Source organism: Eleutherodactylus coqui, chromosome 1 (genome assembly GCF_035609145.1).
Source record: "Eleutherodactylus coqui strain aEleCoq1 chromosome 1, aEleCoq1.hap1, whole genome shotgun sequence".
Lineage (NCBI taxonomy): Eukaryota > Metazoa > Chordata > Amphibia > Anura > Eleutherodactylidae > Eleutherodactylus > Eleutherodactylus coqui.
This window is the reverse complement of record NC_089837.1, coordinates 186,517,074-186,536,745: the sequence shown is the minus strand read 5'-3', so window position 1 is coordinate 186,536,745 and position 19,672 is coordinate 186,517,074. Positions and strand designations below refer to the sequence as shown.

The 19,672-nt window shown below is 42.0% G+C and overlaps 1 protein-coding gene across 6 annotated transcripts in view; it reads right to left on the bottom strand.

Annotated features, from left to right (window-relative positions):
- MYO6 (myosin VI) overlaps positions 1-19,672 on the bottom strand; it is a 262,780-nt gene that overhangs the window by 147,944 nt on the left and 95,164 nt on the right. For all 6 annotated transcript variants that reach the window (XM_066604748.1, XM_066604765.1, XM_066604773.1 and 3 more), the window contains exons 10-11: positions 15,768-15,848; positions 3,561-3,741 (exon numbers count right to left, since the gene is read on the bottom strand). In XM_066604748.1, the coding sequence (XP_066460845.1) occupies positions 3,561-3,741; positions 15,768-15,848 (262 nt within the window). The remainder of the gene's footprint in view (positions 1-3,560; positions 3,742-15,767; positions 15,849-19,672) is intronic.

Genomic DNA, 19,672 nt, shown 5'->3' with positions numbered 1-19,672 from the left:
TCTTTTTTTCCCTCTAACAATAAAAACACGGCACTACAATGTGTATGACAAAAACAGCATGCGGCTGGAAAACAACAAGGTAAATGTGTCCTCTGCAGAGGAAAAACGGAACATGAAAAGGGGAAAAAGGCCATTTAGCGCTACATTCAATAGCAGAAAAGGTTTAATTCTAAAAGGCAGAAAAAGAAAACTTCACATTAAGGTGATAGAAAGTTTAAACAAACAAATTAGAGAAAAGAATTTGGTCTTTTTTCTGATTTATTTTCTTTAGCACCAAAACTTCCCCTGTCTTCCTACATAGTAACATAGTATGCAAGGCTTAAAGAAGACAAATGTCCATCCAGTTCAGCCTGATCAGACCCGGATTAGCAACCCCTCTGATTATTTAATCTCTATATCCTGTAATATCATAGCACTCTAGAAAGGCATCTAGTCCCCTCTTAAACTCCTCTATGGATTTTGCCATCACCACATTCTCAGGCAGAGAGTTCCACAGTCTCACTGCTCTTACAGTAAAGAACCCCCTTCTGTGTTGGAGATAAACCTGCTTTCTTCTAGACATAGAGGACATGTCATGGGAGAGATCCTTGTATTGTCCCCTCATGTATTTCTACATAGTTATTTGGTCGCTCCTTAGCCATCTTTTTTCCAGGGTGAATAATCCTAATTTTGATAGCCTCTCTGGGTATTCCAGTCCCCTCATTCTATTTATTAATTTAGTCGCCTTGCTTTGAACCCCCTCAAGCACTGCAATGTCTTTCCTGAGCACCGGTATCCAGAACTGTACACAGTATTCTATGTGGAGCCTGACAATTGCCTTATATAGTGGGAAGATAATGTTCTTGTCCCTCGCCCCTATACCTCTTTTAATGCACCCCAAGACTTTATTTGCCTTGTAGATCATAACCCTCGCAGGCAAAGTCCTCCTTCCCTCTGTATCAGTCTAACTCATTTAGTCCATGCTTATTGTGGTTTCTTTTTATATTATATAATAAACTTAAAACCTCCATTTTTAACCCATTACCGACACGTGCCGTAGACGTACAGTGCAGTGGGCCAGTAGTTATTGCTTGGCGTTATACATATATGCACGGTACTGCTGTTTACTGGTGGGCTCAGAAACTGCCCCCAGTAATCAGAAGAGGATCACGGCTGTAAATCATCAGGATGGAGCTTAGCTCCAATCCCAATGATTTAACCCTTTAAATCAGGGGCGTAACTATAGGTAATGCAGGGGATGTGGTTGCACCCGGGCCAAGGGGACTTACGGGGCCCATAATGCCTCTTCTCTCCATATAGGGAGCCCAGTACTATGAATAAATCATTATAATTGGGTCCCCTGTTACAGGTTTGCATGAGGGCCCAGGAGCCCCATGTTGTTGCATCTCAACTAAGCCTGTAGTATACAATATACTACAAAGGAGGCAGTAAGTCTAAGCACTCACACAGCCAGTCTATAACTACTGCAGAGAGACCAATGCAGCCTTGTATTTCCAGAATAGTGAGACCAGTGATTGACCACAGTGGTCATGTGTTTCAACAGGCACATCACTGCTGGACCAAGAAGTTAGTAGACACCAGAGCAGCGGAGAGTCACGCAATAGGAGCTTAGAGCGTCTTATTATTTTTTTTTAATCTCCTTAATACTTCTCAACTTTATTCGCATCCTGAAGACACAACCACGGTTGAAATTGGTGCCGCTATGAGGGGGCCTTGTCCAGATGCGCCATTTGCCCTAGGGTAAAAGCAGCTTTGATTCAGAGTGGTCTTGGGCTTCTGCATTAAGTCCTCCCCTGCCTGATGATTAAGAGAACAGCACATTCGTAGGACGTCAATGAGGTTGATTCCCGTAGCAAAACATGTCACTGCGCATCTGCCACATCCAGTTTGTATGGGAATTGGTGGAAAGCATTGTGTAATCTGATGAAAGCTGTAGCCATCAATCAGATGAGGGGAGGGGGCTAGGGAGGACTTGAAATCAATGGCAGCTGGGCTGGTAATTGCAGGCGCAGCTCCTACTGATTTCAATGAGAGCTGCACCTGCAATTATAAGCAGGAAATACCCTTTAATGACAATTTTAAGATGTGATGAAACACACTTGTGAACAGGTGTAAAACTACTTTGGGACAAAGCCGTCATGTTTTTCTACTCTTAGACAACCCTTTTAAAGTGGTTATACATTATAGACTTAGCACCTATCCATAGGATAAGGTAATAACAGTCTGATCAGCGGAGGTCTCACCACTGAAGCTCCCACTGATCAGACTTATCACCTCTCAATAGGTGATAAGTCTATTGTAGTGTGACCACTTTGCTGCCTTCGTTTTCTAGAGGGTCTTTGAGAGTGGAGAGCTTAAACTTATGGTTGCTACAGGCAACCGCTTAATTTTCTTCCCCTGCACTAGTTTTAATAAATCTTCATGATATGTCAATACGTATCTGACAGGTGCAGATCCTGGGGATATGCCACAAATATTTAAGGTGAGAATAGCCCTTTAAAATGACATTTATACAATATACATTCCCCATCATAAAACAAAGTTTGAATAGCTTAGTTTAAGAAGAGACGCCACGCTATGTTAGTTAGCCGACTTGCTGATACAGAAGTTTTAGCCTACGTAGATTAAACTAAGAGGACTGCCAAGTGCGGCTCCAATACACTTATCCCCGTGTATTTTACAAGCTGCGGCAAAGTTTGGCATCAGTCTTTACAACATTTCCGAGAGATTCAGAAGATCATCCTCCCCACTGAGAACTCTTACAAAGAATTACATATTCTTCTTGTGCTTCGCACCCTGCCCTTACCTTCTCAGCATAAAACTATCTAAATTCCCCAGCGAGCAAGCGATAAAACTTTCGCAGAGGTACGCATTTGACTTCAGGAAAAACTCCATTTGAAGGCATATTACAACCTGCGTCCATCAGACACAACTTTATTTCTTAGGAGTCGGTGAGTAGAATGATAAATAATTCCCTTTACTCTCATATTTTGCCACCCAAACACAGGAAGCCAAGTCGAAAACTCAGCCCTATGATGGTGTTCTAGATCTTAAGCCATGGTGCACCGTCTGCATATTCTGTCATACTGCATTGGCACGGATTATTTAACCCTTGACTGTGAAATTGGCATACAGTATCTCTATGTCTTAGAGTGAAAGGGACACCATGAGGCGACTCTTGCGAGGGTGTCCATCTGTCACCTCGACCACGGACTTGTGAAAGGAGCCGTTCTGCAGTACCCCTGCATTGCAGCAGTCACACAACAGCGCATTTTTATTGTTTCCTAAAGACCTTTACAAATCAAATGTGCAGATGGCAGTTTCATTTACTTGTAATCAAATCACCCTTTCCATTTACTCAGTGGAGGAGAGTTTTGAAAATTCATTTTTCTTACAGACCTTGTCCTTGGTGTACTAAGGGAAATTTCCACAGGTAATTTAAAGTACATTTTATTCCCTTCCCTTTTAGAAGAACATTGTGCTTTGTGACTCAAATCAAACTCGCAGCCTTTCATATGACATTTACACTGATAGAATAATAGAATAAAACGTCTTCTAACCAGAGGTGCTCCCAGCTTCTTCAAAATCAATATTTCCAAGGTGTAGGACACCAGCAACCACTCGGAAGAGATCAAGCTTCTCTGTGTCATCCAAGCCAATCTTTTTCATGGCGATACACATCCGATTGAAATCTCCGTGATCATCTAAAAGCGGGTCCTTTAGAGAGCCAAGTTTGAGGTACTACAATATAAAAATGTAGATTAGAATTACATTATGAATATAGTGGGAATCACCCAGGGCTGCAGAAAAGGAGCAAGCTCATGCAAAAAGTTAAAGGGGTTGCATGGGATTAGGGGAAAAAAATAAAAAGGTCTGCTTGTTTTTCAGAAACCATGCAATTCCTATCCACGGGCTATTTGGTATTGGTACTCAGCCCCAAATCCCTTGAATGGACAAGGGCTGCAATACCACTCACAGCCTGTGAACACGGGTGGCGCTGTTTCTAGGGGGAACAAGAAGAGTCTTTTTAAAACAAAATCCCAGACAACCCCTTTGAAACAAAATCATCTACAATTTAAAGACAGCCATTTTCAGAGATAAATTAGTCTCTGTGAGAATGCAGCATATCAGTCACAAGAAACTAAAGCAATCACTTAAAATGTGCCTATGGTTTGGTAATACATGGTCGAATACTCAGAAAGGGTAAGAACGCAGAGAAATGGGGAGTCATTTGGTTGTGTCCTAATACTGTAGAATTGTTTGGTTGATTTCTAATGCCTATGTCTGCCTTTGACATCTACTTGTTTTTTTTAACCCCTAAAGTCCCTATATAGTTAATCAGAGGGAGAAAAATCCCTAGTGACCAGAGTTATATGTAGTTACAGTAACCACTTTACAGGATAAGAACTTCACCAAATAACTCTTCAAATCTGTTTCTCGGCCCCCTGTGAGTGTACCGTAGTATAGAGGGATGTTAACTGCAATCACGTCAGAATGTGTAAACCTAAAGCAGAGTTACACTATGAAGTTTCCTAAAATACATACACCAACAGATGTATATTTGCTGCAAGTAGTGGTGCTATAAAGCTAGAGCAAGTAAACCAAATACTTTGCATCTTCCCTACAGCCCTTTGCAGACCGTTTAACAAATGCATGTACCTTAAAGGGGTGGTCAGATTTTTTTTTTTTTAATTAGTACTCCCCATGTCAAAACATAATAAATGATCCTATATTCACCTCTCCTGACTCCCCGCACATCGAGTGCTGCACCTTCATACTTAGCGCTGAATCTGTTTACAGGTTGCAGAAGCATTCTATGAATGGGACATCACAAACTGCTGCAGCCAATCATAGACCTCAGTGCTCGAACAATGAGGTCTTTGATTGGATTCATTCGCCTGTGACATCTTGTACGTAAGCTGACTGCAGCCTGCAAATACACTCTTAGAGTGGTAACCGGAGCTGTAGGGATCCGAAAGTGTATAAAATAATTCATTATGTTTTGATATGAGGGCCGGTAATAAAAAAAAACAGACTTGGAAAACCCCTTTAAGGTCTTTGAACATTGGGTGTTGATTACCCGAATGTTTGTTTCCAGAGTACGCATGCCAGTCGAACAAACAACAAATTACAATGTGTTCATTTGTCGCTGATTGCATCTTTCAGGTAGACATAAAAGCATTGTTAATCATCAGCGCATCTCCTCGTGTAAACATGGGATTTGCTGCGAACAATAATGGAACTCAAGGGCACTCAAAAGATCGTAAGTTACGAACAAGAGCTTGTGTAGGCGTTCTTTACTCACAATTGCCCATTGCAAAAGCAGTGACAGACTTACTACCTTGTTGATCGTTATGAGCAATTCATCTGCCCGTGAAAAGGCCCCTTAGATAGCAGTAAACACTGTTGTAAAGTTTGCCGGCAGGGACAACTTCGCTGGTGACTTCCCTTCTCCGGCTTCAGACGGCACCGGCTGCTCATTAGAGCGTATTAAAGAACTGCAGGTAATGCCGTGTCTTATTTCTGTTTAAACATCTCCATCTTCTGGTATAATGACACTGTTTTATCCTAAAAAAAAGGCTTTCTTTAGATGTGTAAAAGCTAACCATAGACTTGGTTCCGCCAATACAAAAAGATCCTGCCAATCTATGGCCTCAAAGCCAATGTCTCTGAGTGAGGGATCTGAAGCAAGGGTTGGAACATGGCAAGGTGTCCTGATATAGTAACCCTAGACCATGAAATGTATTTTAATCTGTAATGATTGAAATACTAAGAAGAACGTTGACTTATTATTAGTTAGGGTGGGCAATAATCTGTCTATGGCTGACATGACAGAAGAGTGTTAAGGCAAATAGGCACCATAACAGAATACAGAACAACTACTGTACATGATAAAGATAATGAAATAACAGCTAAAAGTAGTAAATACAGGCACTAAGTCAGCTAAATCATTTTGCTTTATGGGCATTAAGAAGCTCTGGGACGTAATGACATTTTAATTTGTTCTCCATGTATATTTAAGTACTCTTTCACCCATAAAACAAATAAGCATGCAGAGCAGCTCATCTCTACTCCTATGAGATAGTTTAGGCATGCTGTACTACAGTAGACAAGAGCTCTGGAAATAGCAGAATATTAGAAATTAATAAAGGAAAGTGGCTTCCTCATATACATCATGCATTTGAAAAGTCACCCCACACTTATCTACACAACATCACTAAACTAAAAAGGAACTGCAGGTTACACAACATATACCTCGTCTTCCTGATGGTATATGGCAGAGGCAAAAAAAGGCAATTTGAAAAGTTAATATTGTACTGTTCCTTTTAGATGTAGAAGTTTGCATACACGATGATCAGAGTACTGGCAAAAGACCTAACAGCAATAGGTTTGGAAATTCTGTGATTCTCTGAAAAGCTCAGGTACTTTAGTATTAAAGGGGTTTTCCAACACTAAGATATTGATGACCTAAAGTATCCTTAGAAGAGGTCATCAGTATCAGATTGGTTGGGGTCCTCCGCTCAGGATCCTCACCGATCAGTTAATGGAGTGAATGCCGTGGCCACTTCAGTCCATGCCAGGTACAACGCCGTACACTGTATAGCAGCTTAATCAGATTATACAAAAACACATGATGGCGATATTGGAACGGGAACTCCCTGATGCACAAGACGGTTTTCGCAAAGGAAGAGGAACTAGAGACCAAATTCCAAAGCCTTTGATTGCATTGAACACGACACATTGTGGTTATCCCTGAGATAAATGGGAGTCCCGGGACATCTCATACAGGGAAACTCATACAGTCGTTATATGCAAACCAAGAGGCTACAGTCAGGAGCTCCAACAGTAACACGGAATGGTTCAGAATCAGGAAAAGCATACGCCAAGGCTGCATCTTCTCCCATGTATTGTTCAACCTGTATGCAGAGGGGATCTTGAGGCAATGCAATTTAGACGAATCCAACATAGGAGACAAGATCGGTGGAAGATTAATAATCTCAGATATGCAGAAGATACAACCTTGCCGACAGAAAGTCAGGAAGATCTTGAACAACTGATACTAAAAGTACTCATACTTTGGCCACATAATGTGATATAATTTATTAGAAACATCAATAATGCTTGAAATAGTCAACAGCAAAAGACCTTGCTGCCAAAAAACACACTACTGTGATACTATCAAAGCCGCCAGCATGAAAGTGATCAAGCTAAAAGACGCAGTGCAAAAAAGAACTGGGGGGAGAGGGCTGATCCATAAAGTATCCGCGAGTTGGGCCCGACTAAACTGATAAAGATAGATATTATTCCATTCACTTGAATGGGGATGAGCTACTCTCAGGTCATGTGGCCAATGAATGTGATATCACATGCCTGAGAAATGAAGAGCAGCAGCCTCTTCAAACAGCTGATTGGTGCAGGTCCTAAGCAGCATATCCCCACCAATCCAATATTGATTACCTATCCTGAAGACAGGCCATCAATATTTCATTATTTGAAAACCCCTTTAATCACAAAGTGTTTCACATGAATTAATCAGAGAGAAAGTTCCACTTCATAGTACAAGCTGCAAATGCTTCTGCTATTCCTTGGCTAGAAGTCAGCTAGTTTCATTTTGCATTTAGCGAGTACAGTGCTGGCTGTGTCCCACCTTCTGTCTTTTTTGCAGAAAATTGCATAGGGATGGAAACAAGGATAGAAACTGGATGGCACCATAACGGTGAATGTGTGAGATGGAGCCCTTTTTGGTCTCCATCTCACATAATTTTCATCAGTCAGCCTTTTAAAATGGCTAGAAAAGCATCACCCTCTTCACTTTTAATCCAGTGTGAAACACCGACAGGGACGCACACTATGTGGGATAGAGACCTCCACCTCATTTATTCACCCCTATGCTATCCCCCCAGGTTCCATCCCAATGCAGTTTTCTGCATAAAAGATGTAAGTCAGGACAAAACCAGAACGCAGAAAATGCAATGTGAAACCAGCCTAAGGACTCATCTACATGGCCCCGTTACAGCCTATGAGGCTATTCACATGAATGATTTTTCACACAGACCGATGGTCCATGTGAATTTATTTTTTTCATGGACAAGAACAGGACATGAAATATGCAGGATCCGTGTAGATCAAGGACCACATGGATGGCTGTTCATATGCTGTTCGATGTGAGTTGCATCTGAGTTACTTGTGCACAACTTGGGAGGGGTAACATCTCTCCTTAGGGAGAGCACCAAGATGATGAGTGAGGAGACTCAGATAAGGTCATCCACACTCCTCTGTGTAATATGCAAATAAAGAAGATGGAACAATACCGCTGTAGTGCCACCTGTTGGATTGTTACCCCTCCTGACCTACATCACAGGCTTCTCACTAGCTAAGCCAGGATCCTACTGTACACTGATGAGGGGCAAATATCCCGAAACAGCTGTCTGTGTATGGATTCTGGCTTGGTTTTCAATTCCCAATCATTGCTCTACAGACCTGTATAACGCGCCAAGCATGGATTTGAAGGAATGCTGCCATCCGATAGGTGGCACTGCAGAGGTATTGTTCCATCTTCCCTATTTGCTTGTGCACAACTTACATACAGCTGTGCGACTTTGGCCTTAGAGAGCCCGATTGACATTTATTGAACATTTGAGTTTTAAAAGCGTGGTACCGTTCAATCCCAACTGCTTGTAGCTAAATGTGGAAGAGCTGTGCAAGAGATTTGAAAACCTTCCGCTTGGAAGGCATAAGATTTGGTTTGCTTTTAAGTACAGAATACTTTGGCATACAGTTGCAAGAAAAAGTAAGTGAATTCTTTGGAATTACCTGGCTTTTTGCACTTACTACTAAAAAATTTGTATTGTTACCCAAGTCACAATTATAGACAAATACAAACTAATCAAGCCAATAACACACAAATAGTTGTACCATTCATGTATTTTTTTAACACAATGCACGAGAGAAAGTAAGTGAAACCTTACATTTAATAACCTGTAAATCCTTTTTTTTCCCACAAAGATTTCCTGCAGCTGTAAATAATATTTGCACAACACTGAGGAGGAATTCTGGACTATTCCTTCCTGCAAATGTGCTTCCGTTCATTAATATTTCTGGGATGCCTTTTGTACATAGCCATCTTCAGGCCATGCCACAGCATCTCAATGTGATTAAAGTCTGGACCCTGACCTAGCCTTTATAAACACAAATCATTTTCTCCAACCATTTCTAAGTTGATTTGTGTATTTGGGTCTTGTCGCATTGCCCAATATCTCTTCAGTTTGAGGACTGCTGCCCTTACATTCTCCAGTAAAATGTTTTGATAAGCCTTAGAATTCATTGTTCCCTCAATGATCGCAAGGCGTTCAGGCCCTGAGGCAGCTAAGCAGCAGCAAATTGTGATGCTCCCTCTACCATCCTTCACAGTTGGGATGAAATTTTGGTGTGCAGTGTAATCTAACCCCAACATAGTATTGTGGATTTGTGCAAAAATCCAGATTTTTCTCATTTGTCCATACAGCAACATTTTTCCAGAGGCTATAGGAAACATCCAGCTCGTCTTGGGCAAACTTGAAAAGGGCCACAAATGTGTTTTTCTTAAGCAACAGAATTTTTTTTTATGGTGTCCCACTGTGAACACCATTCTTAAATCAGTGTTTATCTTATAGTCAATGCAGGAATATAGGTTTTTTGCTGTGTTTTTTTAAAAGAATTTTGCTATTAAGGCCCATTTACACAACGATTTTCGCTCAAAAGCAGCCTTTTGAGCGATAATTATTGTGTTAAAATGTGCCCATCTTTCAGTTCTGCTTGAAAACCATCATTCAGCAGAACAGATGATAAGCAGGACTGCACGCTGTGCTCTGCCCAGAGAGAGCTGATTATAGCTGATAACATTGTATCAGCTGTTCTGAGCTGTCAGCCCGCCAGCAGAACAAAGCAAAAGTAATCAGGAAACAGCGGGAGGTCTGTTCCCTGATTACAACTCCTGGTGGCTCACACACTGCTACTTGGTACCAATAGGCATTAGTACCAAGTAGTAGTTTATGCAAAATGATCACTCAAAAGCCATCTTTTGAGCGATCATCTTTGCAGTGTAAATGCACCCTTACTCTTGGCTTCTTTCTCACCTCTTTCCAAATCATCCATTGTGCTCTTGGAGTGATCTTAAGGACAGAAGCACATGGTTGCATTTTCAAGAAATTCACTTTCCATGTACTCCCTTAAACAGCACACAAGAGGCTGTGAAGCTATTCACGTGCACAATTTTTCACACAGACCAATGATCCACATTAAAAGAATCATAGCATGTCATATTTTCTTCCACTCCCATACACGATAATAGAACATGCAATGTGCGGGATTTATGTAGAGCGGACAGTACACAGATGGGTGTCAATGTGCCCTCTGATGCGAGTTGTGCTCGCAGTACGACCATGTGCCTTTGTCCATAGGAAGAGTAGCAACAGTCTTGAACTTTCTCCATTTGTAAATAATTTGCCTAACAGTAGATTGACGTACACACTGGTTTTTAGGAATTAGTTTGTAGCCTTTTCCAGCTTCATGCTTCTGTATAACAGGTTGTGGCATGTCTTCTAAAAGTTGTAGGCACCAATGTATGGTTAACACTAACCAATCTTTCTAAATAAGAACAGACTTGTCAGTAACCAGGCTTTGTGTGCCTTTATCTAATGGGGAAAGTGCCTATGTAACAGACAATGGCAAATTCATCTTCTTAGGCCTCCCTCAAATAACCACTTTCTTCCGCGATTAGCAATGCGTTTTCAGCGTCGTGCTAATTGCAGTAAAACGCTCCCATTGTTTTCAATGGAGCCTCTCAGACAGCTGCTAGATCGCTCAATTTTCGAGTAGAGTCTATTCTATTTTTTTCGTTTAGCGCACCTCATCAATGATGAAGTATGTTAAACTCTGCTGTGGGCCGCGGCCAAAAGTAAAAGTAAAATCCCAGTAAAGCGTAGTGATTAAAATCATGGCGCTTTGCTGAACGCCTGTGTGCAAGAGGCCTAAAGTGAAACACCTTTTGTCACTTTGCTCTAGGAAAGGTCAATAACAGAGGGGCTCACTTACTTTTTCTCTCTGCACAGTGGATGTTTATTCAACGTACTTTATAAAAGACATAAACATTGCAAGGGTCCATGGACTACTAGCTTAAAGCCTTTTTAGACAGGATGACTGTCGGGCAAATGATACATGGGAGCTAGTATTGTTAGCTCTCAGCGGAGTGGCTGCAGGAGATTTATCTGATTGCTCATCGTTCAGTGTAAATAGCAGCCTTCAGTACTGAACGGCCACTGTGTTATGTCAATGGAGAGGGGCAGGGGAGAGAGAAAAGAGAAATCTCCTGCAGCCTCCCCGCCTCCCTGCTGGATGCTCTGTGAGCGAGCCAGCACTACTAGCTCCCATGCAGGAGCACAAGAGCGAGTACACACAGGGACGAGTGTCGAGCATCGTCTTCCCGACATTCGTCCCGTGTAAACCCACCTTTACTTTGATTGTCTAGAACTGTGACTTACCTTACAAGCAGAGCGCATTTTATTAGTAATCCATTCAATAATCCTGGTGATTCTAAAGGGTTCACTTAATTTTTCTTGTAAGAACAAGAATGTGCCTGTAACCCTTACCTGAACCAGAAACAGTGTGTTGCACTAACAGAACAATTAGTCATGTTTTACAGGCACCAAATCAGTAATGTCTCATTTATTTTCAGATGTCAAAAATAATTAAAGGGGTTTTCTGCTTTCTACTACTTTTTACAGTTTTTATTTAATTAGCTACAGAACAGACAAATCATACAACTTTCATACAATAGGGACAGGTCTTGTAGAAAGCTATAGGATTTCCTATTCGATAACTAAATAAATAAAAACTGTAAAAAGCAGACGACCCCTTTAACATAAAGTAAGCTGTGAATGTAAAGCCAACAAAACAGAGAAACAAAACATCAGGCCAAAGATACACAATATTACGCCTCCGATGTTCATGCCTACAATGTAACTGGAATGCTTACCTTCAGAAAATATTTCTGAAAGTGCCGTCCTGCTTCATGGACATAGCTCTATGAGGAGTACATACTAATAGCTTTCCACTGGAAAGTAATTCCTTGGTGATTAACTGAATTGGTGCAGGTTCAAACACCCCCTATTAAGGCACCAAGCTGCTAAATGCATATTCAGTTCCTGAGCAGCCTGCAATGGCATAGATCACTAGGTGGAAAACAACTGCTACATCCATTTACAAGCCATTTTACCAAGATCAATCAATGAATCTGTGTCACTGAGCTTGAATGTCAGTATCATTCAGAAGCAAAACATGAGCAATACTCCTGGACCAAAAGGAAGTCATGGAGGTCAAGGACATACAAAGCTCTGTTACGTGTCAAGCCAACCGGGAAGCAATGCTCAGGAGCTATATAAAAAGATGACTGACACATCTCTTATCTGGAAAAGGATCAGGTGTACGGCAAGAAGAAAAAGCAAAACATTAATTATAGGCTGAGTGTGTTCCGAACACAGCCAACGGAAAACACATGATGTCAACAGCACAGACTGTCAACACTTGTACCAAGGGCCCGCTGCTACAAAGGAATGATGGAGGCTATTCAATCCAAACAGCAGTCTCAGCAGAGCACACGCTCTAATCATTGCATGTAGGGTAACTATTTCACTCCCAGTTATTGACCAGAACCAGTTTTCCTATAGCTATGGCAGTTCACACATGTTAACACTAACATCTTTTATATAAAATGACTTTGTGACCTTTTTTGGGACACTCATGCTCTTAACTATTGCATTAAATACTAGATGGTATTTAAGTTACACTAAACTAATTTCACATTCAAGTAAATATTCAAACCATCATAAATCCTGTAAAATACACCCTTTGTCAAAAAAAAAAAAAATCAAGCGCCTAGAAGGAGTTGTCACTTTGCTGAAAAACTCGGCATGCAGATATGCAAATGATTAAAGCAGTAGCGCGATTAGATGAATTGTCTTGCCACCGGAAGCCCTAAAAGAGGCTCCATCCTTGGCCTATAAAAAGGCTCTCAGAGGCTCCTTGTGTGTAGTGACCTCTTTATCCGGTTGTGTAGAGCTAGTTAAACACTAGACGCTTCTACAACGCAGAGAAGAGATTTCACCCAGTTAAAGTTTGAGAGAGGGGCGCATTATTGGAATATGAGAAGCTGGATGGTTGTAACAATGAATTGCCCGTCACCTGGGCCGTTCTGATGAGATTGTTAGGAGGTGTTGGGACCAGTGGATGCATGAAGGCATACCAACAAGGTGACCGGGCTCAGGACACCCCCGACAGACCACCAGTAGAGAGGATCGTTTGATCGTCAGACAAGCATGAGCAGCTGGAACTGTTTCATTGTCCACCATCCAGAGACCGGTGGCAGCATTGTTACAGGCTCCTGTGTCTGTCAAGACAATTTTCAGGTGCTTGACTGAAGGACATTTGGTCTCATGGCACCAAACATGTACTGTCTTTGACACCCATCCACCATCTCCTCCGTTTGCAGTGGTGTCATGAATGACAAAGCTGAACTGCTGCGGAGCGGAAGTGAATTGTCTTCAGCGATTAATCCAGGTTTAGTTTGGGCACTGATGACGTCTGTGTTGGTATCTGGAAACCTAGAGATGAGTGACTCAATCCAGCCTTTGCTGTGGAGCAGCACACTAACCCCACTGTTGGTGTGATGGTCTTGGGGCAGCTAGTCACTCCTAGTACTGGTACAAGGGACAATGGCAGTTCAGCAATATGTTCAGGACATCCTGAAACCACATGTGTTCCTCTCATGACAGGGCATCCAAGAAGCATTTTTCAGCAGGATAATGCTCGGCCGCACACATTGCCATACTTCCATGGCTGCCCGGTCGCTAGATTTATCTCCAATAGAACATGTATGGGACCATCTGAAACACCAACTTCGACAACCTACGAGTTTGCATGATCTAGAGGCTCAGTTACAGCAAATGTGAAGCGCTAAGCCACAGGATACCATACGGAACCTGTATGCCTCCATGTCTGCCCGTATCACCTCTTGCATCCAAGTTAGGGTGGGCCCAACTGGATACTAGAGTCTCCCTTCAAGTGTTCAGTTTTCCATAATAAATTATCTTTTTGCTCGGATACTGTAATCACTTAAGGCCCATTTCGACACAACGATTATCACTCAAAAGATGTTGTTCCAGCGACTTTTGAGCGATAATCGTTGTGTCATTTACAGAGCAAGATGATCGCTCAAGATGAGCGATCACCATGCACAGCCAGCGGAGGATGCAGAAGACAAGCGGGGTGTCCCCGCTTGTCTTCAGCATCCAGATGTTTTCTGCACGGAGCGCTCGGCTGTATTACAGCCGAGCGCTCTGTGTCGGGTATGTAGAACAGAACTGGACCACAGTGTTCTTCATACTCAGCCTGTGATCAGGGAGCGGGATACAGCTGAAACAATAGTATCAGCTGTATCCATGCTGAAAGACAACGATGAGCGATGGCATAACGAAAACTGCACGATGTCAGTGCAGTTAGACACAACGGCTTTTGAGTGAATTTTGAGCGATAATCGTTGTGTCTAAAGAGGCCTTTACTTATATCAACATTACAATCACACATAGAAAGTTTCATTTGATTCCGACAACTCATTCTAGGTGCTTCATTTTTATTATTTTTACAATGAGTGTAAAGAGAGAATAAAAGGATATTCAGCATTACAGCATCCTCAGAAAGCTTTCGGTATATTTACTATACAGTCCTAAGAAACAAAGATGGTACCACAAAACGTACCATACACTAGTCATTGCTTGACTACTGTACAATAGTAGCAGTAGACCTTCTAAAAAATATACTAATCAGTTTGAAGCAAGCATATCTGACCAAACCAGATCATTGTATGATGTTTGGGTAAATTGTGAATGTCCAGTAGAGTTTTTGTGAAGGGCAATGATAAAGACATATTTAGCCATGAATGAAAAAAATTGGCACATGTTCAAAATGTCTTAGTTTTCTTAAACCATTCTTATACACTGAGTTTTGAGGTTGAAGGAGAATACCTTTTCATATGAGCATGTGACTTTCCTAGTTAATGGCCATAGTAGTGATTCCAGCATGTGATTCATGCATTATGGCCAGCGATTAGCTGAAGCACTCATATATTGATACTGCACTTCACAGGCCATAAAAGGTCTCATTGGATAATTTAGTAATGTCTTGTAATGTCATCCATGCTTTAGAAGTTACATGAAGACGAAGGGAGGTGGGAGTTTACCATGAAAGGGTGCTGAGGTCCACTTTTGAAGTTCCACAAACACACTTGGATGGACGCCGAGTTTAATATTGTTTTGCTTTTCCGTATCTTGCCGATACACCCTTTGTATATCCTGTTTGTATCTTTTGATATCTTGCATGTATACCTACTTTTATCACTTTAAGTAAACTTGCTAATGTTTGGCCTGTGTGTATGTGAACCCGTTTATTCTTGACGTGGAACCCACCTTAAACCAAACGCCCAGAAAACCCCTTTAAACAGTAAAACCACACATAGTAGCGTAGACTCCTCATCCTATAGATTTGGTCTAAATGTTTAGGCGCTGAACAATTAGTGTACAAAATAAACGCTATCACACTGAAGACAGATCCCATCCCAGTGATATCATGCCATTAATATAAAAAACACTGTTTCACATAGTGGAAATCCTCAGCGGTCACCACTGTCAAGCACTTCAGTATATCATATATGTAGAGAATGTATTCATGTACAATACCTCTGGACTCTTGCGGTTTTGGAGAATCTGTTTATCAGTTTCCTTGTTAGCAAAGTACCTGGTGCAGCCACGATTGAGATACTGTGGAAATAAACAGTTACAATGAAGCGTCTTTGAGATGACAACCCAAAACACCACTGAAAAAAGGCTTTTAGAGGGATAGTCCTCTAAAAGAGGATGGCCAGGATGCATGGTAGATTTTCAAACTAAAAGCGGTCTAGACAATGGGGTAGTGATTTTATAGAGGAATTTAGGAAAAAGAATACCTGGACTAAAGTACCACAAGTTAAAGGAGTTTTCCAGTGAAATACTATTGATGATCTATTATCAGGATAGGTCATCAATAATTGGTAGGTCAACTCAGCTGAGCTGAGCGGGCACACGCTGTCGTGCCACAGTAACAAAGAGGTCGGAGTGAAAGCCTCTGTGCCGAACTCAGTGTAGTGGCTGGTGTTTGTAACTGTAGGCACGACTCTCATTGAACTCAATGGCAGCTGTACCAGAAGTTACAAGCGCTGGCCACTACATGGAAGTTCAGTGCGGAAACTTCCGCTCCAAATACACAGAGCTCAGAACGGAAGGCTCCACACCAACCTCCTTATAGTGGCTGGCATTTGTAACTACAGCCATGGCTCCCATTGATTTCAATGAGAGCTGTGCCTGCAGTCACAAGCGCTGGCCACTACACGGAGGTCAGCATGGAGGCTTCCACCCTGACCTCTGTGATATTGTGGTGCTTACAGCATGCGCTCGCACAGCTGATCGGTCAGTGTCCCAAGCAACAGATCCCGGTTGATCAACTATTGATGACCCATCCTAATGATAGGTCATCAATAGTATTTCCCTGACAAAAACCCTTTTAAAGCGACCCTCTGGATTGGGCACAAAGTTCTGTCCCAAGACACGGGTCGGAGGGGGAATATATTACCTACAGTTGTTCCTTTCTGCCGCTTTCCAATCTGGCTGTTCGGGGCGCCGTTTTAGGCCATCCACGATTGCTGCAGCAATTTTCCAAATACCTAATGCACATTGTTTGCTGTTCTCTGGTCAATCAGATATAGTGCATTGGTTGTCTAGCACTGGCAATGCACTCTGGGGATTAGATAGTCTGAATACTGCATCAACCATCTTGATAGCTAAAACTGGGACCCAGAACTGGTGGATTGGAGGGAAGGCAAAGAAAAACAAATGCAGGCAATATACACCTCCTTACCCTCTGGGACAGAATTTTGTCCTTGAACTGGAGGGCAGCTTTAAATTTACCATTCTATGCATGTGAATAAAAATACTCAATTTTTAAAATTATAAATTTATAATATAAAACCACTACTTATGCAGTCAAAATTAAAATAAATGGTGGAAAACTTTCATTTACGATATAAGAGGAAAAGGCAGACTAGGCCACTTTTTAGGCATGTCAACTCTAAAGTTCTAAAACGTTTGTCCAACAGTTAAGGGAAGTTGGGGGGCTCCAAGATAAACTTTTGCATGAGCCTTCAGCTAAGCCCCAGCTTATTAGCACTTATTAAAACACGCATTCGCAGTGCCCAAAAGTAGTTGGATGAAAGATTTAAAGGGTGATGTCATTTTTATTCTAGAAGAAAATTACTTCTCCATCAACGGTCAGGTTTAAGCAGCATAATCTTAATTTATATGACCCGCTTAACACCTTATTCTAGAAGAGTTCCTTTACCAAATTTCCTGGTTGGAGTGTCCCTCCGTCATTGTCGTGTTGGTGATCTGGTTTGTTTAAAGTGCCATTTTTTTGTATTGTCCATGTACATGCAAGTAGGATCAGCGGTCATAAGTGTCAAAAACAATATTATGGCTACAACTTCACTCATAACTAACAGAAGAAGTAACCACAGCAATTCTCTAACAACCCTATTAGTGGAATAGCACCATCTAAAAACAAGGTGACCAAAAATAAAAATAGCAAAACTAGTGGGAATTGATTAAAAAAAAACTAAAAACGGTTTTACAAATCCAATATAATCGGAGCAGTGCAACTTTTTTCGGAAGCCAACATGGATTGAAATCAGCATAATGAAAGCTGGTACTTATGCAGCTTCGTCAGTAGCGTGAAAGATGTTTGTGGGAGTTCACTAGGACTGAGCCAGGAAAATTGGTTTAAGGTTTAGCTAATCGTTTAGCAGCTGCTCGAGTTGTTGCTGTCAGAAACAGATCTAATCTTTAAAACCCTGTGAAGAATCTGCAATTAAAAACATCTTTCAGGCAGAATTGTCCCGCAGGAATCCAAGTGTAAAAGAAGAGTAATAAAATACACCTAGCAAACTCTAATTTTGGGCTTTAACTGCACACAGGGAGAATAGATTATTATATATCACCAGAGACATCTACAGCACCAGAAAGTAGAATATCTCATTCATAAGCCTGGCTACAATTTGTCTTGAAAAGTAATTGCAGTTTCAATAGAGCTGACATTTCTGTTTTCAGTCTTCAGCCCACCGAGACACAACGTCAAAGAGGTTTCCTTTCAATTTGAATCATTTAAGAGGTCTATATTTTCCCTCACGTCTGTAAGAGTAATGTTCTCAGAGCGCATTTCAAGTCTTCCTGATACAACCCGACTGCTCTCCGGATGACTAATCAGCTGTGGTCAAGTCAGCCAGCAGGAGGAGAACCTAAGGGTCATTTATTGAACTGTTCCCAACTGCCAGCCCAATGAGTAGATGTGATGCCACTGACTTCTGCTATCTACACACAGAAAACAGATGTCCTGGAACATGACACTTGGTGTGTCTGCTCAAGCAGAGCTCTCTGACAGCAGCCAAGACTAAGAAAAAATAGAACAGTTGAAAAATTGTAGACTAAGTGTAGAAATACAATTAACCATGTAGCAGCACTAGATAGAAGTAAAAGTAAAGTCCCCTGGTGCAAGCAACGAGTCATGACTGGCTCCTTGGAAGACTGGCAGACTGCTTTTGCAGGGTCCTTTTTCATTGCCTTCGCCAGTTATCTTTTACCCCCCAGCAAGCTGGGTACTCATTTTACCAACCTTGGAAGGATGGAAGGCTGAGTCAACCTTGAGCCGGCTACCTGAACCAAGCGGGGATTAAACCCGCAACCTTCAGGTCGGGAATGAGAGCTTAGGACTACATTTCTGCTGCCTTCACACTCAGTGCCCACAGGGCTCTATAGAAGTAGTCAGCAGAAACAGATAAACTTACTGGGCTGATCAGTAAAGGTCTCTAACATCCTTCTCCTGCTGACCACTGATGATATGGCAACCGGAGAGCAGTCAAGTTGATACCAGACCAAAGAAGCCAGATTTCTGTCCTAAAAGGGTTTTCTCTAGAGATGAGCGAGCGTACTCGGAAAAGCACTACTCGCTCGAGTAATGTGCTTTATCTGAGTATCGCTGTGCTCGGGTCTGAAGATTCGGGTGCCGCTGCGGCTGACAGGTGAGTCGCAGCGGGGAGCAGGGGAGAGCGGGCGGGAGAGAGGGAGAGAAAGATCTTACCTCCGTTCCTCCCCGCTCTCCCCTGCAGCTCCCCGCTCCGTGCCGGCACCCGAATCTTCAGGGACGAGCACAGCGATACTCGGATAAAGCAAATTACTCGAGCGAGTAGTGCTTTTCCGAGTACGCTCGCTCATCTCTAGTTTTCTCATGATAGGTCTTACCGGTCATCTAGACACCCTAGTCCCAGCTTGACCTGAGGTGAATGATAGCGTGTGGCCACACATGTGCACCACTGCTTCATTCACTTCAAAAAGGGACCCTTGGAGAGAGCAGACTTGGCTGTCTCCAGCAGTCCCAAAGAAGTGATTGGAGCAATGATGGGCTTGCACGACAAACAGATACCATTCAGTTCAATCCTTTGCTGGGGTCTCTGCACAACAGGTAAAACCTGTCCTGAGACAACCTTTTTAACTCAAGAACA